The following is a 23,337-nucleotide window of genomic DNA, read 5'->3' as shown; positions in this document are numbered from 1 at the left end:
ACACCTATTAGAGCCTAGGGCTCTAATCAGGTGCCTCAAAACCACCCCACTGTAACCTCCACTGTAATTCAGGCGCCCTGCACCAGAACAGGGGCCTAACACATAAATAAGGGGTGGTAGTGGCGGCCATAGATTCATGCAATGCATGAATCTATTGGTGCTAAAGGGGAGGCAGGAGCGAGGGAGCAGCACCCATGCGCCTTTATGGATGCACCACCACTGGGGCTCTGTATGGGGGCTGCAGGAGCAGAAGATTGCTTCTGTTTTATCATATCCAGAACATAGCTTCCCACAGGACTCATCCCCCTGCTCCTGCAGACCCCCCACTCTGTATTGTTCAATTATATAGTTTTGATGAGATCGCTATTTATTTCTGCCTCTAGATCATCACTAATGTTCAGGTAGACCCTTTGTTGTATCAACTGCTAAGATAAAACCAATATAGAATATTGGAATGATTATTAATTAGGATAAGCAGAATGATAGGATTGCAATGAGAGTAAGGAAGAGTAAATCACAGGCATACTAAGCAGGAAGCACAGCCTGCATATGTAATGTAGCCAATGATATTCATTTAGATATGTAAAATTAAAAGCATTTAAATGTCCATAGATTCTGTGTAACATCAATAAATTAAGTGTAAATAGCAGGAATTAAAAATAATTTGTTGTATGGAATATCTTACAGCTTCCCTAAATAACACGCTTGACAAACATAACAAGGTATGGGATCTTTGGGATAAGATGGAGGCTTCCGCCTTATGAGGGTGGAGGGGGAGGGGGCGCGGGGTCGGTGGGTCGTAGGGGCGTCCTTTGCTTTACTTTTCTTTCTTTTACTTCCCTTTTCATTTCTTTCTTCTTCTTTATCTACTCTACACCTTTTCTCTCCCATTCTAGGGCTGTTCGCACGATTCTTCGTGTTCTTGTTCACCTTTCCTATTTTCCTTCTTTCTCTTTAAGCTCCCTTCCTTTTTCTTTTTTGGTCACAGAAAGGTGTGTTAACTTGACCGGTAGCAGGCTGCAGGAATCTAACTCTCCCGGTAACTGAGTGTCATTGTACTGTAATGCATGAGTTGATGCAATGTTGTATTCTTTGCCTTTGCTTACTGTGGTCTGAGACCGCTTACTTTTATTGCCTGTGCCTTATTATTCCTTTTTTGATTTCTTAGTTTCACTTGAAATTTCAATAAAATGTTAGTTTTCAAAAAAAAAAAAAAAAATTTGTTTTTTATATTATCTTTTTGCATGAAAAAATAATGGCAAGAACTAGGAAACAAAGAAGAAATGTCCACCGGTTCCAGCCAGCAGTGCCATGGAGGAAGAATTATACAGACGATTGATGAAAAGATTAACTTTCCATGCAGTACTCGCCTTCGGGAAGGTGGTTTTGGGCTCTCATAAGGCCCTTCAACAAAATCTGGCCGTTAAAAATGATGATTAAAAATACTGCAATGTGATCCCAAGGAAATTACTACAGAGCGTAAGATACTGCAAAGATTCAGGAACAACCTCTATATCACTAGGCTGTATGGAACATTCCAGACAGATGTAAGTCTTTATCTTCCGATGTCTTTATCCTATTCCTGTACTGTGCCCCCTACTGCTCCAGACCCTCTAAAATAATTATTGAAATTACGACTTTATTGGGAGTCAAAACATATGGAAGGATAAGCCCCCCCCCTCACCCAATGGAGGTCTTTGGGCCAAACTGTGAGAGGCAGAGGGGAGCGCCACTTGTATCCCACACCAGCTTTTTCTGAGGGCTACGGCCATAGTCAGGGAAGCAGTATAGGTAAGAGCAGAACTCTAGAGTGCCTCATACAATAGGGTGACCAGACATCCCAGTCCCTGGATTGAGGACTCTGTCCCTGGATCAAGTCTGTCCCCGGTTTTGTCCCCGGATTGTATTTGAACAGGGGCTGGGGCAATTTCAAAGACAGTTAGTGCAGAATAAAAAAAAAAAAAATCACACCTCCGCTCTATCGCTCCTACTAGCTTAGGGGAGTGTATTTTTTCCATTATCCATGCCCCTTTCTTATTATCATGTGCTGGTCGGAGCGGAGGGAATATTTCTTCAGTTTCAGGTGCATGCCCATCCAGCTCCGCTCACATGTTCTGCCTTAGCTGAAGACCCAGCCATCCGCCTGCCTGCTTACCTCCTTGCCTTCCCTGGCAGAGTGATCTTCCTCCCCACCCAGTAGTACAGAGGGCCCGAAGAGTAAGACTTGACAGGCTGTGAGGTGGGCAGCGAGTGGCGAGATGGGCAGAGAGTCGCTGATTGCCGCCATTGCTAGTAAAAAAAAAATATGTCCCCGGATTTCATTTTAAAAATCTGGTCACCTTATCATACAAGGCTGGAGGTCGGTGGAGTAATCTGTACAGAGTAGAGGTTTCCTTTTGGAATCTGTTTATTGAGAGGCTGCCATTGCTGACCTACTTCTGAAATTGCTAGTTGCCTGGCTATATATCTAATTCAAAAACTCTTGCTGGAGAGTTAACTCAAATAGTGAAATATGAATGAACAAAAATGTATAAAAATTTATAGGAAGACCACAGCTGCTGCACAAAGGTGCTACAACCTTAAAACAATGAAAAATATATAAAACAGTGCTAGCGGCCTATATCAAGCAATATATATCCTAATAAACAGTGCCTTATTGTATCAATGTTTAGAGAAAACAAAAAACATAAAATCTAAAATTGCTCAGATGCTTCAGTGAAAAGTGCAACGGTGCTCCAAAACGTTTGAAGCTGAGGATCCAATAATTTTGGTGAGTAGGGACACCAAAGGGGGAACCACTTCACTGATTCAAAGTCTGCGATCAAAAAGGCATTGATTAAATGATCAGGGGATATGCTGGATGGTTGCTCAGTAAAATCTTGCAGGGAGACATTTTAAGACAGGAAGGATATACAGCACTCCATAGATGGGGAAACAGAGAGAAGACTCATAATAAAGATGTCCATGATGACGCCCTGGAGGAGTGGCAAAATGTGTTGACGTATTTACGGTTCGTGTTAAACCATTGATGCGAATTTCCATCTCCGTAGAACACACGCCATTCAGCGACGAACTCGGGTGATTTTCTTACCGATGCCTGTTTTTGCCAAAAATCCTGTAAGTTGCGCATTGAATGCACTTGCTAAGCCTGGCTGCCTCTGGCCTCAAACACTGAAGTCACTGAGCCAGAACCAGCCTGCAGCTAGAAGGATTGGAGAAGGCAGGCCTCCTCATCTACATGAGACTTCCAGAATGGTGACCAAAGTAATGAAGTGACTGGATCATCCTAACAGCCAGAAAAGACCAGTATTGTGATCAGGATAGTCCAGCCATGGCGGCCTATGGATTTTCTCTTCTCTTGAGGGAAGATTCCACATTGCACGGTCTGCCGGTGTGTGCGCCTTCCTATATTCCTCCACAAAGGGAAATCTTACTTGTCTCTAACGTAACCTTTATCTCTTATTTTCCCACAGAATCATTTGTTCCTTGCCATGGAATTCCTGAGTGGCGGAGATCTTGGGAAACTGATAAGGACTCACTTGAAGTCAACACCATAAGATAAGTCCAATGATAGGATTGTGATGGAGTCGGGGGTGGCTGACCACTGAAAACAGTCAGTGACACAGCCAGGCCCCTCCCACTGAGCCCTGTCCATCCACACCCTTATGTACTATAGGGGGAAGTCTATTCATCTTTACCTGTTATTGGTCTGTGATGATTTTGATTGCTAATTCATATTTTTCTCTCTCTTTCAGACGTCCATAGGTTAGTATTGAATTAGCTGACTAACAATCACCCCTTGGCTTCTGGTATTTCTTGATGAATCAGGAAGACTTATCAGTTGTGTTGCCTTCTGTAAAGTCTCCTTCCATCTGCTGCAGAAGTCTCCCTGCTCCTGTCATATTCTGCTTAAAGTACAATTTATACAAAATCCAGCAAGAGGAGTGAGACCTCATCATGATGAATATAGCAGGTGGGCAGAGCTGGACAACCCAGAACAGAGATCTTCCTGTAGTCAGATATAAAAGAAGCCAATATACACTTACCAATCTTCATTCTTCTTTGTATAGATGTATATTTGTATCTTTTCTCTCTTTAATATAATGTGGGATATGCAGAGCTAACAGTTCACTTCTTTTCTTCACAGAGATCTCAAACTAGAGAAAATTGTATTGGACAGCGAGGGTCACATAAGGATTGCAGACTTCGGCTTGTCACAGAGCAGTGTCTATAAGTACAAAAAGATACGTGGATTTGTGGGTACAAAATTTTAGATGGCCCCAGAGGTAAGATTCCTGATATGCTTATATTATACTGAACTGTAATGTTTATTATGGGATATAGTGAAGACAAAGGGGCTCGCCTTTCATTTAAGTGATTATAAACCCATTTAGAAATTTCCAAAAAAAACAAAAACAAACCTGTAAGACAAAGGCATAATGAGCTAGTATGCATAGCATACTAGCTCATGCATTATTTACCTGAGAACGAAGCCCCCACAGCAGTCCTCATTCATCGCTCCAGTGGTCGACATCTCCCCGGGGGGTTACTCCCAGTTATCGCAGCTCCAGCGCTGTGATTGGCCGGGGCCACGATGACATCACTCCCACCAGTAATGGCACAGTACAATTGAAACAATGGCACATGCTGTTGCTTCAGTGCCAATGATGGCACATGCAAATACAGGGATATCTCCTAAACTGTGCAGGTTTAGGAGATATCCAGTGTAGCTACAGGTAAGCCCAATTATAGGCTTGCCTGTAGTATAAAGTGGTTGTAAAGGGTTAACAACCACTTTAACTTCAAAATGCGGCTTTATTGAGCATAAGAGACAAGTTAATGACAGCATCGCCTGGCGCAACAGGCGCCACAAACACAAAAAAGTGCATTTCACATACAAGGGTTGGAAACATACAGGCAGTTGCAAAAGTAATTCATGAGACACAAGGCAGCGAGATAACTGTACAATAAAGGTTGGCATGAAGGAGAGAGATATAGACCCTGCGGGAAATCCGCTGACGCAGCAAAGGAGGAGCACCTAGTCCTCGACGCTACAAGTGGATGGGTCTTCCAACCACCCATCCCAAATTTTATTAAATTTATAGGGGCAACCTCTGTGAGAGTATAGCATTTTCTTATGGGGGAGAGTAACATTGATCGCTCTTATCCATTGTTGTATAGTAGGGGGGTTACCCCTCAACCATGTTCTGGCTATCTGCATTCTGGCCTGAAATAAGGTTTCTTGTAGAAAGATGTTAAGGTATTTATCGCTATCAGATAGAGAGAGGAGCCCCAGAAGGCATTGTCTAGGGCATAACGACAGCGGGGAGCCCATGCGATCATGGAGGAACTGGACAACTTGTGCCCAGTATCCCTGTATGATCGGGCATGCCCAAATTAGATGGTAGAAGGAGGCGTCCAAGGAAGTACAGCGGGGGCAGCGGGGATCATAATCAGGCCTGTACTTGGCTATACGATGGGGTGTGAGGTAGGACCTGTGTAGGACATATAGGTGGGTGAGGCGGTCCGAGAGCCTAGGCGACACCATTTTATGGTTCGCCAAAGCCTCGTCCCAATCCTCAGCCGACACTGCTCCAAGATCACCCTCCCACCGAGAACGGACCTGAGAGGCGACAGTCAAGGCAGTGGGAGTCAGCAGGTAGGTATACAGCCGTGAAATCAACTGTGCGTGTTCCAGACCCAATACTATATCAACCAAAACCGGAGTTCCAAGTCTCGGGACGTGATTGGCGAATTGGGTGTGGAGCGCGTGTCGGAGTTGGAGATAGCGGAATAACATATAATTGGGGAGATCAAATTCGTCTTTAAGGGCCTGGAACAATTTAACCATCCCATTGGACACCACCTGAGAGAGATAAATGACCCCCCTACTTGCCCACAGCCCAGAACCCGGGATGAGGGCAAGTTCTGGCATATCAGGATTATCCCATAGGGGAGTGTGAGAGTGGGGGGAGGGGGCCTGACTCAGCTGTGTTGCGAGGTGCCAGACCTTGCGGTGGTGCAAAAGCATAGAGTGCCCGTGTCCTGAAGTGAGGGGAAGAGGGGGGCCGCAAAATAAGAGTTGAAAAGGGTGGGTCAGCGGGCCAGGGACCTGCGAACATACCAGGGCGGTGTATCGGGACCTGTCAGTGTGATGAAAGTGAAAAAAGTGGGAGAGCTGTGATGCAAGGTAATAAAGGAACAGGTCCGGAAGGGCAGTCCCGCCAGAGTCTGGGGGGCATTTCAAAACCCGCCATGGCAGTTTGTGTCGGGACGAGCCCCAGACGAACGTGTTAAGGATCGATTCTAGAGATTTAAATATACGAGGGGGGATGCGTAGTGGTGCCTGCCAGAAAACGTATAAAAGCTTGGGGAGGAGTATCATCTTAACTAAATTTATTCGGCCCATCACCCCCAGGGGAAGACGGGACCACACCTGCGTTTTGGATTTTAGGGTATCAAATAGGGGCTCAACATTAAGGACGAGGAAATCTGAGAGGGACCTGGAGACGTGCACTCCAAGATATTTGATGGTGCTTGCCCTAGCAAGCGGGAAAGCCGCCTGCTCGGCGGTGGGAGGCCCCAGGTCAAGTGGCAAAATTTGGGATTTGGTCCAATTGATCTGGAGCCCAGAAAAGGCTCCAAAGGCCGTGATGGTTCGCAGTGCAGCCTGCAATGAGGGGCCAGCGTCCGCTAAATAAAGGAGCATATCGTCCGCGTACAGACTGACCACCTCATGCAGACCGCCACAGCGAAGACCACGGATGTCAGGGTGAATCCTGAGGGCCGTGGCCAGGGGCTCCACCGCCAGAGCATATAGGAGCGGCGAGATGGGGCAGCCCTGACGAGTCCCCCTGGAGAGCGAGAAGGGAGGGGAGATCCTGCCGTTTACCAGAATACGTGCCATGGGAGCATAATAAAGTAGTTGGAGCCATTTAATAAAATTGGGACCTATACCAAATCTGCGCAGGCATTCCCACAAGTAACCCCACTCGACAGTGTCAAACGCCTTGGCGGCGTCCAGGCTGACAACCACCCTTGAGCCAATGTCAGAGTGTTGGGCTTGTATATTCATGTGAAGCCTCCGAAGATTAAATGCTGTGTTTCTCTGGGGCATGAACCCGGTCTGATCGGGGTGTATCAAGGAGTGAATAACTTTATTCAGGCGTAGGGCAAGAATTTTGGCCAGGATCTTAACGTCTAGTTGGAGCAGGGAAATGGGTCGGTAAGACTCGGGAAGCAGCGGGTCCTTGCCTGGTTTGGGGATAAGGACTATTAGGGCCTCGCCCATGGACCTAGGAAGGGTGGCGGAGTCGAATATGTGTGAATATAGTTTAGTCAATTGGGGGATCAGAGTCTCGCCAAACTGGGTATAGAACTCCAGGGGTAGGCCGTCAGACCCCGGGGCCTTGGAGGTAGGAAGCGATGACATGGCCTCTGCCACACAGTCGGATGTGATGGGCGCTTCAAGTTGTAATCTCTGCTCAGGCGTGAGGGTCGGGAAGGGAACATTGTCGAGGAGCGCTTCGAGCTCAACCTGGGTGTACTGAGCAGTGGAGGAGTACAGGTCCGAATAAAAAGACCCAAACTCCTCCGCCACCAAGTCGGGATCAGTAATAATTCTCCCACCGGCGTCCCTAAGGGACACCACCACCGGGGGCCTATGATCCAGATGGGCCATATATGCGAGTAATTTGCCGGCGCGCTCCCCGAATTCAAACAGGCGCTGTTTAGCGTAGAAGATGCCCTTCCTGGCCTTTTCATGATGGAGGTGGTCTGTAACCCTAGTTTGTAGCTTCAACAGGGAGGCATTAGCCTCCGACGGGTCAGCCCGAAAGGCCCGCTCAAGTGCATGCAGACTGTCCTCCGCTTGTTCGAGTAGACGCTTGGAGGAAGCCTTATGTCTGGAGATGCGTGAGGAGAGAATCATACGGGCATGCACCTTAAAGGCCTCCCAGACGGAGCCGTACGAGGCGGAGCCCTCGTTGGTGTGGAAAAAAAGGTCCCATTCACGCTGGACAGAATCCAGGTCCGGCAGAACGGTTAGCCAGAAAGGATTAAGTTTCCAGCCACAGGGTCCAGGAGGACCCGGCAGACGCAGCCGGACCCAGTAAGGGGAGTGATCGGAGAGCACCCGGGCCCCAAACCCCGCGTCCAGGAGATGGGGAAGGAGGGGGGGCGAGATGAGGATCAGGTCTATGCGGGACATGGCTGAACGGGATGGAGTAAAGCAGGAGTAGTGTGCTAGTGAAGGATGTCTGTGTCTCCATGTGTCCGTGAGGGCGAACTCCCCCAGGAACCTCCCAAACCTAGTAACAACCGGGGACGGAGGTGACGAGGCCAGCGAGCTCAGCCTATCAAGCAGGGGATTTATAACCATATTGAAATCACCCGCCCAAACAGCGGGCACCAGGGGGTGCTGGGCCATAAATGTGACACCCTGCTGCAACGCAGCAAAGGTGAATGGTGGGGGAATGTAAAAAGCAAGGATAAGGAGTTCCAAGCCACCAATAGTGGCATGGAGAAATAGGAAGCGGCCCTGAGGGTCCGATTGCAAGCTATGTAGCTGAAACTGAGCTGTTTTTGCAATCAGAACCGCCACACCCCTAGAATTCGAGGTGTGGGGGGCCTGATAGAGCCAGCCCACCCAAGGTTTCTTAAGGCATAACTGTGTTTGGCCTACCAGGTGAGTTTCAACCAGGATCGTAACCTCCGCCCGCTGTGACTTAACATGAGACAAAACCGCAGCCCGCTTAGCCCGGTCACCCAAACCCCTCACATTCCATGTCAAGATCTTAAGGGAGGCCATGTGGCATGCAATAAGTGTATAGTCCCGCAGATTTTCCCACCTCCAATAGCAGTTGTAAACACATTAAGAGTCCCAAAAAGAAATGCACAGCGGATAATATAGCATAAGTCCCCTTGCAGCAAAAAGAAAAATACTGTAAAATGCACATAACAAGAAAAAGGTAACAAAAGTACTGCTTTAACGCTGGACCGGCTAAGCAGGTTCAACTCTCCTGCCACCTCCGAAGGCGGGGGGGTGGAGGCCGGCCAGGGAAACATAGGCTTATGAGCAGCTGTAGCGAGCTGCAGAAACAGCAATGTCACAGAGTGAGCCTCGGTGGGGGGGCGAACAAACTGCAGAGCACACATCAGTTTCTGAGGAAGTTCAAATCCGTACCAAACAGGACGGGTCAGCAAGGGCCGCCCGAGACTAAGTGGCATAAATGCGGGCATGTGGTGCAGGATGTGAGCACGCCGTGCCAAGGTCCGGGGACGGCAGATGATCCGCAAGGGGACCAAGGAGAGAAGGGGAGATGGCATGGGGGGGGGGCGAAGAAGACTCACATGTCCAGAACTGCGCTTTGTCCGTAGGCCGGGTAGGTGGTGTCCATCACGGGAACCGGACCTTAGGGATCTGGGCGGCCGGCTTCTCCGCGGCGCTCCAGCCAAGCAAAAACGGCCTGTGGGTCCTCAAAGAAATGTGACCTGCCATCTCTGGTCACTCGGAGGCGAGCAGGGAAGAGCATCGCGTAGGGCAAGTGGAGTACACGTAGCTGGCGCTTCGCCTCAGCAAACTTAGCTCTCTTCTTCTGTACCTCCGAGGAGAAGTCCGGGTACACCGCGACTGTTACGTTGTCAATCGGTATGTTGCCTCGCTCCCGCGTAAGCCTCAGGATGGTGTCGCGGTCGCGAAAATTAAGGAACTTGGTGATGAGGGTTCTCGACGGGGCCCCCGCCGGGGGCGGCTTTGCAGCAAGGCGATGGGCGCGTTCCACCACGAAGGTCGTGGAGAACGCCTAGCGGCCATAGGTGGTGACCAGTAAGTTCTCCAAGAATGTGGGGGGGTCAGCTCCTTCACTACGCTCAGGTAGACCCACAAACCGGAGGTTACACCTCCGGAGATGGTTCTCCATATCGTCTTGCTTGGAGAGGATGGAGGTCAGCTGGAATTGCATCTGTTCAGTGGCAACTTGAAGGGGGTGCAGGCCGTCCTCCACATGGCCGACCCAGCGCTCGGCCTCCGTTACCCGCTCCCGGAGTCTGTGGATATCCTGCCGGATTAAGGATATGTCCACCTTCACCTCTTCGATCCTGGAGGTGAGGGTCGATTGGCAGAGCGCTATGGCCTCGAGCACGCGGGCAGTGTCATTGGCAGGCTGTGTGCTGCACTCGGAGGGCTGAGCGGCGCCATCTTCCTCGGCAGGGTCGCGGTCCTCCCGACGGTATTTGTCAAGCTTGGAAGCCGTACCGGAGCGTTTAGGGGGAGACATCCCAAGCAGGGGAGTCCCAGGGTCCGGCAGCGCGAGGATTTCCAAAAGAAAAGGCCCAAAGGATCAGTAAAAGGATATGTCTCGAGCGGAGCTCCTACACCGCACGTCCTATTCCATGTAGCTCCAGACCACGCCCCCTTAACAACCACTTTAAATGGAGAATTCCTCCACTGGGGCCCTGAATGCTTTCAGTGGGTCTCCAGGCCAGAATTATATCCAACAAAAGGGGGGAAGTTCTGAGAATTGCAGCAGTGTTGGAGCTTCTTTGTGGAGGACATTGAGGCCTGGTGCAAATGGAAGGATCTGTCCAGCCCCATTTCACAGATACAAATGGGATAAAAGTTTCAGGCTCACCTACTGTACTCCTTCTCTATGCCATAGTGAGAGCTTGTGAGTAGGGATGGCCGTACGGTTCGCCCGGCGGTCATTTTGCGGCGAATTTCGGCTGTTCGCCACCCGCCCGATCAGCGGGCTTTTGCCGCCGTTCGTCCAGTGAACTTCCGTGTTTACTGTGTAAAAGAACTTTGACCTATTATGACACATCCATCATGGGGTACAGGACAGCCAATTGAGACATTACAGCACATGGCCACTTGGACATTCCCCCTAACTTATAAATAGACCCGATCCGGCGGCCATTTTACATTCTCTTCAGTCACTATAGGGAGAGTTTGCTGTGTGGAGCAGGGAGAGACTGCAGTGACCCAAATCGCTAGCTATTTGGTCCACAAAAGTTCTTTTCAGGACTGGTATAGGTGTTAGGTGTAGTTCAGGATATAGGTTTGAGGCACTGCTGTGCTACTGATTTTTGCAGCAGCCTGTCTTTTGTCAGTGTAGAGAGAGGGACAGGACGCTGTGTGCTGCAGGGACAGTCAGTTTAATCATTAGCTGTTACTATTAGGTCCACAAAAGTGCTATTCAAGTTATTGTTGCAGCAGCCTGTGTTTTGTCAGTTTAAATAGGGACAGGCAGGAAGCTGTGTGTGGCAGTGACGGACAGTCAGTTTAATCAGTAGCTGTTACTATTAGGTCCACAAAGGTTCTTTTCAGGACTTGTATGGTAATAGGCTTGTACACGTATAATATTCTTTCTTCCAAATATAGAAAGAATATTATACTTGACTGCTGCCCTTCTGCTGCAGTAGTCCTTTATGAGTATAGGGACTGAGGTACAGTCTGCTAATCATTCACAACCTACTAGTTCCACAAAGGTCCTTATAAGGACTGGTAAGGTATAGGGTACTACAGTACATAGGGTTGAGTGAGGTACAGTCTGCTATTCTGTAAGGACTGGTATAGGTCCACAATACATAGGGTTGAGGTGCACTACTGCTGACTGCTGCCCTTCTGCCCTGTGCTATGCTCAATATGAGGGGCTCCCACCATCCCTGTGTTGTGCTGACTTCCTCCTGGGGCTGCTTATTATGAGGGACTACCACCATCCCTGTGCTATGCTGACATCCTCCTGGGGCTGCTTATTATGAGGGGCTCCCACCATCCCTGTGCTATGCTGACATCCTCCTGGGGCTGCTTATTATGAGGGGCTCCCACCATCCCTGTGTTATGCTCATTATGAGGGGCTCCCACCATCCCTGTGCTATGCTGACTTCCTCCTGGGGCTGCTTACGGTGCTGGTGTCAGTGCTGTATATTACGGTGCTGGTGTGAGTGCTTTATGTCACGCTGCTGATGTCAGTGCTCTCTATCACGGTGCTGGTGTCAGTGCTGTATATCACGGTGCTGGTGTCAGTGCTTTAAGTCATGCTGCTGCTGATGTCAGTGCTCTCTATCACGGTGCTGGTGTCAGATCACTCTATCACGGTGCAGGTGTCATTGCTGTATGTCACGCTGCTGATGTCAGTGCTGTATATCACGGTGCTGGTGTCAGTGCTTTATGTCACGCTGCTGATGTCAGTGCTCTCTATCATGGTGCTGGTGTCAGATCACTCTATCACGGTGCAGGTGTCATTGCTGTATGTCACACTGCTGATGTCAGTGCTCTGTATCACGGTGCAGGTGTCATTGCTGTATGTCACGCTACTGGTGATCATCTCCTGCACCCTCTTCTTTGCCTACCCTGACCTTCCCTCTCCTCCATTGCCTTCATGCGCTCCACAGTCCTGAATTGTCACAATTTCACATATAAAAAAAAGAATGCTTGTAGTTGTCGATCCCAGATTCACCTCATACATGTGTTATGTCATTGGCCATGTGGTGGGACTATGTTTGCACAGCTAGTAATTATTTTGTGGCTGCAAATTTGACCTGTAGGTTTGCAAAGTTCGCCTCCCATTGAAGTCAATGGGGCCCGCCACGAACTTTACGGTTTGCGAACTATCGGCCGCGTTCGCGGTCCGCGTTCGCGAAACATCCCGTCGGAAGTTCGTCCATCACTACTTGTGAGCATCGAGCTATTGTGGTCCGTATACCTTTCTCTGTCCCCTTTAATATGAACAATTTAAGTGTACCCCAAGGAAAAATGGTCTTATTTTAGTTTTGGATAGAATGGGGAAGGGACCCTCTCTGTTTTTTATTGGTGTCCTCATTAAGGAAGTCACACTCTTTATGTGTAAAGGTGACTGTTGTTCATGAGAGAGAAAAACAAGGGATATGCAAAATGTTACATCTGTCCCCAGAACAGTAAACAGAACAGTAACAGTAAAGTTTTCCAATGGTGACACAACTCTAAAAGAAGAATTATTTTCACTTTGGGAAATATCATTTGACTTCACTTCCTGTCCCAGAGACTCCAGAGGAAGTTAAATTTCCCCAACAGCACACAGACAGCAGAAATAAATGGGCAAGGGTCTCAACCCTTCCATACTCTATTCAAGACTTAACAAAAAGTTCTGAATATCCGTAAACTTTAATGTGGTAATAAACCCACAAACCAAAAACTCCTCTGTCAGTGATAAATGGTTTGTAACATCTCTCTAACTGCTACATCTACAGAATAGCTTGTTATTTTGAAAAACAGTAGACTTAGGCCGCGTACACACGGGCGGATTGTCTGCCCAACTAAGTTCGTCAGACAATCCGACAGACAGTCCGTCCAAATTTTGAATGAACGGACTTGACCACACACGATGAACAGACAGTCCGCTGAAAACTTGCGTGATGACGTGTACAGCACGTACGACGGGACTAGAAAAACGACGTCCAATACACTGCAATGCAACCTTCGGCCGTGTAAATCCTTTCTGAGCATGCGCCATACTTAGTCCGTCCAACTTGCCTACACACGAGCGGACTGTCCGCTGAAACCAAAATTACGGAAATTCCGAAAGACAAAGTCCGTCAGACTGTCCGCTGAAAAAGTCAGCTGAAGCCCACACACGAGCGGATTGTCCGCTGAAACACGGTTCAGCGGACTAAGTTGGGCAGACAATCCGCCCTTGTGTACGCGGCCTAACTGGCAGGATCACCAGGTGAAAAAGGAAAGAAAGCCTAATACAGTAAACGAATGCAGCTGACGCATCTAATGATTGGTAAGCTGCAATATAATAAATGTTTGCTCTTGGGTTTAATACCACTTAAAGACCCACCTCCAATGTTCACAAGCTCCACCTTTACTTGATGTATTTAAAGCACAATTTTAGGACTTCATACATCGCATATGTCAGCATGTCCTCTGCCTGTTCTAGGAATGTTTCATCCTTTTTCTTATGTTTCTACAGGTCATTGAAGATTTGTCATACACCACCACAGTGGACTATTTTTCTTTGGGATTGATAGTGTATGAGATGGCGCTGGGCAAGCATCCATTGCATAAGTATATACAGTAAGGAGGAAAGGATGTGTGGAAGAAGATCCCCATCATGACCCCTCATTATCCAAAATATATTGACTCTACTTACCATAACTAAGAGATTAGGGCGATCATACGCAGAACTTTGCCTCCTCTTTGCACACAAAACTCTTTTCAGGTTATATAGACCATGTTAGGTGTTCAGAACACACAATTGTACATTCTTCCTGGCACACATTTATGTGGCTCATAGCAAAACTTTTAGCACACTGACTGCTTAGTGGAAGGATCTGCCTTTACTTATAGTCCCCCCTGAGCAGTCTCAGTGTTGTCATTAGGAAAGCAGCAGCCCTTCTGTGCCTTTAGCAGTGGAGGGGTCTTAGACATTACACCACCAAAACTGAAAATCCTATTACAGAGGATGGGTAAGGAAAGCAGCAGCCCTTAGGTTCCCTGACAATCACATTGCAGAGGTTGTTTATGACTAGAGTTTATGCTTTATATGGTTCCTTTGAAAATCCAACTGCGCTTACAGAAAATTTGGGCTATTTCACACATAGTGTGGTGACTGGTGTTTTTCTGCATTGAAAGAACGCCAGTCACAGCTCACACTGCAATGCAGCTTGGAGCTGAGCTGCAGTTATCTGCAATAAAATGCACACATGCTGAATTTTATTGCAGCATTCTGAGCTGGATCCCATGTCACCACAGCACACACCTCACTGCTGTAAAATGATATGAATGAAGTGTCACTTTGTGCACTTCAATTAAAGTTTGTACAAAAAAAGACAGCTGTGTAATGCACTGAAATGCACACCATACTGCCCCCTACTGATTGCTCACTGCAGCCGGGGTGGATGGCTACCGGACACTGAACTGCTCTGCTTTCTGTTAGTGTGGGAATGGGCCTTTCAATTTCTGGAGACAATCCATAGCCCTTGTACACACGGTCTGACATTCCGACGGAAAATGTCCGATTAGACCGCGTTGTCGGATAATCCGACCATGTGTGGGCTCCATCGGACTGTTTCCGTCGCAATATCCGACCGACAAAGTTTTAGAGCTGGGCTATAAAATTTTCCCACAACATGATCCGATCGGACATTGTCCGATCGTTTGTAGAGAATTCCAAACGGACAAAGTGCCATGCATGCTCAGATCAAATTCCTAGACCAAAGCTATTGGCTACCAGCCTGGACATAGTCCCATCGTAACTAAATAACATCATCACATTACGAACGATCAGATTTTCCGACAACTGTGTCCGACCGTGTGTACGCAACACCAGTTTTGGACAAAATCCGATGGATTTTGTTGTCGAAATGTCCGACCGTGTGTACAAGGGCTTACACAGACAGCATATAGAATTTCCATGGGGCCACCTGTAACTATATCACAAAGCTGTGTGGTTTGTTGCCATTTTGTCATTGCGCAGTTCATCCCAGTCATGTTGTCCAGTGAAGGGCAGCCATGACAGCTTGGCTAACCTTGTACCATTACAGAAAAATCTGACTTCCTCCTCCCTTGGTTAGGAATTCCGAGCTTTTAAATTTCAAAGGGAAGAAAAAGGTCATCTTGACAGCGAAAGCAGAACCAGGCCTGTTGTAAAACTGTCACCCTCTCCATTCAGAGTATCAGCAGGCATCGGTCGTAAATACCTGAAGGCACATTTGATGAATAAGTATGAAATTACAGCATGTTTCATAACCTCCAAAGTAATAATAGCACAGCCATAATATGGACATATTTAGTTTCCTCATATAATTTGTAACATTTCAAGTCCAGACACATGTCAGGTCATATGGGAAGCTACTAGTACTCCTTATTCCTCCTGCGTGGACTAAACATTATAGACATGGCATGTTTATATTTGTTTTGAGGGAAATCTCACGCTGAATAATATGGATATTTGCAGTCTATAAAAAGTAGAAATGCAGAGATATGAATATGTATCACAAAGCGTACCTGGAACGTGGTCATAAGTGTAGACACCTCCAAGCAACCAACCCCTAAACAAGATGACCAGACGATTGGTTGACAAGACAATGGTCAGTTCTCCTTTTACCATCCAAGCAAGAACATCTGCCAAGTTTGAGAACCAATTACCTTTGCTCATCAATTGAACTCTGATCAAACCTCGGACATTAATTGCAAGTATTCTTCCTTCCCAATTCTACCTTATTTCTTTGTGGCTGTATATTGTCTTTATCTTTTGAAACATCTTTTTTCTGTAAATGTTTTACTACCATATCAACGTTGACCTTTTCATAATAAACCCTTATGTTGAAGTGTTAACATTGTCTCTAAAACTCTTAATGCAAGCTATAAACGAACCTGCCTCTTAAAGGGCGCTACTGTTGTAGAGTAAGGCTTCTAAGCAGAGCTGTCTGTGGTGGCGGTGTGTGTTGCAAATGCTTATTCTAAAATTACAATTGGTATTGCTAAAATTACAAGTCTCCCCCAGCTCGGTCTTTTAAAACAGGGGTGTTGGCAGTTAAAGGGTTAATTGTGTAATTAGCCCAGTGGCAATCGCTCTCAGGCTGCTCGCACCTAGATTGTGGTCCCACAAGCTGGAAAATCTTTGTGCTGAGAGTGGCATTGTTACGCAAGTGACAACGTTGTGTGAGGTTGGCCGGTCCTTCGTCGCAAGTTAGCAAGGAGGACAGGGATCTGACACCCGCATTCATCACACTGCCATTTCTGGAAGAACAAATCATGTCAGTTTCATTTTTTTCCATTCTTCATAACAATTCATTGTGAACTCTATTGTGTTTTAAAACAAAAAAATATATATATTTTTTTTTCTTTAAAACCTCTTGTGAAGTAAAATGGCAGAAATAATCCAATAGTGACATAGTGGCAGGTTTACAGGCAAAAGTAAGGAAGCTGACATTTTTCACTGTCAGAATCACTGATTACAGTGGGGAGTTCTATTGGTCACATATTGCTATTGTTCTTTCAGTGTTTCTTATCCTATCTCTTTCTTCTATACAGCTCTTATATGGAGACCAGGAAGAACGGGCACACCTGGTATGTGACATCAGACAGAATCCATTTTTCAAGACAATTGACTGGGCCGAGGTGGAGAAAAGAAAGTCACCCCGAGCATTTTCACCAGAACCAGTAAGTATATGAATATTGGAGGGGTCCATGTACATTGGGGGAGGGGAGATTTTCAGCAGAATCTAAGATGTGTTTTTTGTACAGAATTCTCCCATTTGTGATCACTGCACAATCACGTGGTCTGGGGACTTAACTGAATGAATTCTGTTTATTATTGGTGATAATTATTGTGTATACGTCAGACGCAATGCTTAGACCTGCTTTATTTAACCACTTCCCGACCAGCGCACGACGATGTACATCGACAGGATGGCACGGGCAGGCATATTGGCGTACAGGTACGTCCAATATTCGATGCCGCCCTGCCATCGGGAGCGCGCTCCCGCGCTGGTCGGGACCCCCGTAAATCCGGTCGCGGGACCCGCGGACTCGATCGCCGCGGGCATCCCCGCGATCGTCTCACGGAGCGGCCGAATGGAGGAAATGCTGTATAAACAACATTTCTCCATTCTGCCTAGCAACTAGTGACGCTGATCTCTGCTCCATGTGATTGGAGCAGAGATCAGTGTACACTAAATGAAAGCCCAACCCCCCCACAGTTAGTAACACACCCCTAGGAACACTTAACCCCTACACTGCCACCCACTGGTTAACCCTTTCACTGCCAGTGTCATTTACACAGGAATCATTGCATTTATATAGCAGTGATTACTGTATAAATGACAATGATCCCAAAAATTTGTCAAAAATGTCCGATGGGTCCCCCACAATGTCGCAGTCACAATAAAAATCGCAGATCGCTGCCATTACTAATAAAAAAAAAAATTATAAGAAATTATTAATAAAAATGCTATAAAACTATCCCTATTTTGTAAACGCTATAACTTTTGCGCAAACCAATCAATAATCGCTTATTGCGATTTTTTTTACCAAAAATATGTAGAAGAATACGTATCGGCCTAAACTGAGGGAAAAAAAATGTTTTTTTATATATTTTTGGGGGATATTTATTATAACAAAAAGTAAAAAATAATGCGTTTTTTTCAAAATTGTCGCTCTATTTTTGTTTATAGCGCAAAAAATAAAAACCGCAGGGGTGATCAAATACCACCAAAAGAAAGCTCTATTTGTGGGAAAAAAAGGACGTCAATTTTGTTTGGGAGCCACGTCGCACGACCGCGCAATTGTCAGTTAAAGCGACGCAGTGCCGAATCGCAAAAAGTGGTCTGGTCTTTGACCAGCAAAATGGTCCGGTCTGCAAGTGGTTAACTTGGTGATCCTGCCAGTAACACATTTCCTGTCCTGGGATGACAACACTGACTTACTGTATTCTATGGAGAAGAAGTGTTGTCATCCTAGCCTGATTAGAACTATAAGCACCTACACCTCTCATTTTCACTGTTGCATATAGCGGTATTGCTTTGTAGTTCACAGAAGCTGAGAAGGCTGATAACATTATGGGTATTTTTCTATGCCTGAAGATGTATTTAGCCTAAAAAAAAAAAAAATTACTGCAGCCTCCACCTCTTAAGAATTATCTGGAATAGATGTTCTTGGGATTAGATATACATCAAATCAGTGTTAATGCAGTGCTTCTTCTGACCACTAGAGGGAGCTGGGGTTGAAGGTTTTCCCCTTGGGGTAATCTGCTGCACATTGGGGGTTGGGTTCACCAAGCTTTGTCACCATTTTCTGTATCAATCAGAAACACTAACTAATGTATTTTTCCCTTTCCAGATTCTCAACCAACAGGTATATTTTAAAACAGATATGGAGAAATGTATGGCCTGTGAATACCGAGGCATTCCGATAAAGAAGGAGGACCAGAACAAATCTTAAGACTTTTACTATATCTGTGAAAGACTGAAGCAGAAGCGAACATCATCTCCCCACAACGGAAAAATTTATTTCACACAGTAGTAAAGTCATAACAAAAAAACAATGTCCACCTGCAAGGTGATGCCATAATGTGCTAGTATCCATCGTATCGCACATTATGAAATACTTACTATAAAACCAAGCCCTCCAGAGGCACGTTGTCACTGCTAACAGGACTTCAATCTTCACCCGATTTTCCTTCCAGGTTCACAGACTCTGGCCATTTGAATGCCTAGCCACAATGAAGTCAGTCCCACGTATGCGCATGGAAGTCATGGCCTTGACACAGAGCTCTAGAGGGACACCATAAGTATGCGTTTCTTTCAAAGCACATGTGGTGGTAACATCACCAGCTGCAGCAACATCGAATATCTCCTAACCATTTCACTGTATCTATAGGTAAGCCTTAAAGTTGGCTTTTTCAGTTTTACCTCAACCCTACAATACTACCACTTTACTCCACTGATACACCCCTTGGCCTAAATGCTAAACAAAAATTTACGGTCTTATGTGTGAACCTTAGAAATCCCAAACTGATGATTCAGGGACAATCCGATCGCCTTAGGGGGTCAGGAAGGAATTTTTTCCCCTTTGGTGACCATCTGACCAAGGGGGGTTTTGCCTTCTTCTGAATCATCGTAAAGTTTAGGGGTCTGAAAATGCATCATCTCTGAGGAGTCCCTGACCGATCTCCAATAGATAGACAGACAGCTCAGGTTTGCACTATGCACAGAGCTCAGGGTTCAGCCTCTTGTCAGCTCTGACTTCACCTGCACCACCCATAGAGCTTTACCATGTCCCAGTAGATGATAAATAGATAGATAAGATAAAAAAAGCTACATAGCAAAGCCCTGGTGGCCTAATGGATAAGGCACTAGCCTCCTCAGCTTGTGGGTTCAAGTCCCACCAGGGGTTATACCTTGTTTGTCTCTTATACCAAGATGAAGAATAAACCCATTAAGAAGGAAGAGATCTACATATCTGTGCTGCATGTCTCAAGACCTAGAAGTTCCTTTTCCTGATGCCTTAACAATATATGTGCGCAATCACTATCTGACGCTGGGGCAGACTTCATGGATCACTTGGTCTTTTTCTGACATCACTCTTTTATGTTTCTTCCCAGTAAACTCTCCCCTCCCCCTCCCTCCCATATAATGGAACTTATATTGCAGAAGAGGCTTCGCTTCTTACCTGCTTAACCATTGGCATTAGTAGGGACAATAATTGCCCCAGCATGAGTGATCAATTGCTTCAATAATAACCCCCAACATTGGTGTCAGTGCCTGCAATTGGAGGAAGTTTGAATTACCTGTAATTTCCATATCTAAAGCACCCTATAAAATTCTGCACAAATTCCCATCCAGTGCTGATGGAGAGGGGCAAACAAGGATGCTGTGTATGCACCCAACATCCTCCTTATCAACCAATGATATAAACAACAATAATTGGTTGTTAGGATGCCGGCACCTGGAAGGTCGTAATGGTAGCAAAGAAAAAGAATAAGCTATTGCGTTGACTAGAATCCAACCGTCATTGAGCGGGGCACATAAAAGGGCCGGGAGAGTGTTAGGGAACACCAGGTAAAATTGATGCAGCTTATCTCAAATTAGGCCTTGAGATCCTCATGCACATATAAAAAACACAAGAGAGCGCCTCCATACAAGTGTAGTGCATTATTAAAAAAACACTCACACGGACAATTAAAATGCACTCACTAGATAAAAGGAGATCAAGGCCTGCCATAGACCTCCATAGGATCACAGTGAGGCTGAAGAACTCAGCAGGTATGTGGCTGGTTAAAGCAGAGGTCTTGAAGGAAGTGCAGATGTCAGACTTCAGAGAGAGATGTTGCTGCATAAATACTATTGCACTGTTCAGACATTTTTGTAGCACTGTTCTTCCTCACCTGACAGTAATGGGGCGCCACAGCAGCTCCATACACATGGCCGATAATGGTGCCAGCACACCCATTGGCTGGGATGCGCTGCAGTCCGCCTCCTGATACCTCCTCAAGCAGTAGCTGACTCAAGTTGTCTGCTACATCCCTCCATCTCCCAGTCATCATATGAAGTGGCCAATAGAAAAACTCAGATTTCACACTGAGAAATTTCAGAAATACAGCAAATACCTAGAAAATGACCCCTCCCCCCCACTTCCCCCTGACCCTTCCCAACAGAAAGACCGAGCTGGAGAACCCCACCTGAGTGGCAATCAGCTCCTCCAACCACCTAAAGATCCTTACCACATCCCTGGGATTGTGAGAAAACATACCACCAGAAGAGGGCAATACCTGCTGTATGTGGCATAGAGGCAGAATAGGACACCACTTGCTTTATGTGGCATAGAGGCTGAAGAGGGTACAACTTACTGTATGTAGCATAGCCTACCAGAATGAAGTTCAGCTTCACCATCGACCATGCATAAGCATCTAGATATTCCATTTGGGCCAAGCTGTAGGTGGTAAACCTAATCTCATTCCTGGATTCCTTTTTAACCACTTCAGGCCCAGAAGATTTTACCCCCTTCCTGACCAGAGCATTTTTTACAATTTGGCACTGTGTCGCTTTAACTGACAATTGCACGGTCATGAGACATTCAACCAAGACACATTTGTTGATGTCCTTTCCCCCCCCCCCCACAAATATAGCCTTCTTTTGGTGGTATTTGATCACCCCTGCAGTTTTTATTTTTTGTGCGATAAAGAAAAAAATACAGAGAATCTTAAAAAAATTTTTTTTGACTTTCTGCTATAATAAATACGCCCCCTCCCCCCCAAAAAAAAATTTTTTTTATATATTTTTATTTATTAGGGCTGTTACTGATTAAAATTTTTGTGTTGGCGTAATCGCTTTTTTTTTTTAAATCGATCAACTAATTTTGATTAATTATAACGCACATACAGATCCAACTACTTTTAGCTGACCTCCTTGCATTGCAACTCTGCATTAGTCAGTGGTAAATGTGATATACACTATATAAAATCACTCCACACTAGTTTCCACAATCCATGACTTAACTTCACAGTTCACACAAATATGTTTTAAATTCAAACTGTAGCACTGACGTAAGTAATTTTTTTTTTCCACAGTAGCGCGACAATCCCTCCACCTCCGGTCTAACTAATCACTCTAACCTCATGGCATGGACCCCTGTGCTAACAGGTTGTCATGCAAGCGGGTATCAAAAGGGTTAACACGGACCATAAACTTCTCTCACGTCTCCTTAGATCTCAGCAAGGATGCCGGGTCATGGATAGAAAGAAAAGATCTAAGTGCTCACCAATTAAGAATAAGATTACATTTTTGTGTTCAAACACAAACTACTCACATAAAGATGATAAAAACACAGCATGTAAAGCAGGCAATCCTTTTAGTTCCATAGGGCAGCAGCGGGTGACGTCATGCATAGCTCCCCCCTCTATAGAAGGATGGGATTGAAGATTGAAAATCTTTGCAAATGCACCAGATCCATTACAATTAGGGAGACGGCCACCAAACTATTTACTAGGTGGTACTATACACCTACTAAGCTACACAGAATTTTTCCTACAGTAACCCAACAATGCTTTAGAGGTTGTAACTTACTTGGTACATTCCCCCACATATTCTGGGAATGTGATAAAGTCTCACAAATATGGAATCAGTTAAGTAATTTTGCAACATCAATATCAGGTTCTCACCTAAATCTCACAATTCATAACTGTCTATTATTCAGTAAAATCAAAGGACTGTCTATACCTATATATGAGACTGTTTCACACCATATGTGTAGCAATTCATTGGCTCATAGCCTATCACTGGAAATCTCCCTAAATTCCGATAAATCAATTAAAAAGAAAGAACTTGTTCCAGCAACCAGATGGAAAAAATCTTTGACTTAGTATAAATTTTATAATAAATAATGGGACTCTTGGTTCTCAAATGGAGATGTATTGTTCAGAAATGCAAACAATTGAATAGAGATGTTAGTTCAAATTTATATTTCTATATTTTTATTGATTTTTTCATCATATATATATATATATATATATATATATTTATTACACTATTGTACAGCCATTTATTTGTACAAAACCCTTGATAGACAAGTAGAAAATATATTGATACAATCTATTTTTCAAGAATTATATAACTGAATAACCTTTATATGTTTTACTGTAATTGAAACCTCTTATTGTACCACAATTTAACCTCAATAAAAAAAGTTTGTAAACAAAAAAAAGAGGAACTTCATTAACCTCTTCGCGCCCGCCCTATAGCCGAATTACGGCCGTAGAGCAGGCGCGTTCGTTTGGGCGGTCGTCCCTGGACGGCCTGATGTTTACTTCCGCGATGCGCGCCGCCGCGGGCGCGCATCGCGGAAGTTCTGTGTTC

At 45.6% G+C, this 23,337-nt stretch overlaps 1 protein-coding gene across 1 annotated transcript; it reads left to right on the top strand.

Moving 5' to 3' along the window:
• The first annotated feature begins 2,208 nt into the window (after positions 1-2,208).
• LOC143934010 (uncharacterized) lies at positions 2,209-23,014 on the top strand. The gene is made up of 4 exons (XM_077457236.1): positions 2,209-4,286; positions 13,953-14,056; positions 17,018-17,146; positions 18,824-23,014. Exons 1-4 carry the CDS (start codon positions 4,275-4,277, stop codon positions 18,897-18,899), a joined length of 321 nt encoding a protein of 106 aa, XP_077313362.1. The 5' UTR covers positions 2,209-4,274; the 3' UTR covers positions 18,900-23,014.
• Positions 23,015-23,337: the final 323 nt, after the last annotated feature.

Source organism: Lithobates pipiens, unplaced genomic scaffold, assembly GCF_037356315.1.
Source record: "Lithobates pipiens isolate NorthernLeopardFrog02 unplaced genomic scaffold, aLitPip1_a1.2 Scaffold_27, whole genome shotgun sequence".
In the NCBI taxonomy this organism is placed as follows: domain Eukaryota; kingdom Metazoa; phylum Chordata; class Amphibia; order Anura; family Ranidae; genus Lithobates; species Lithobates pipiens.
Note: the sequence above shows the minus strand (reverse complement) of the source record. Positions and strands in the feature narration are given on the sequence as shown.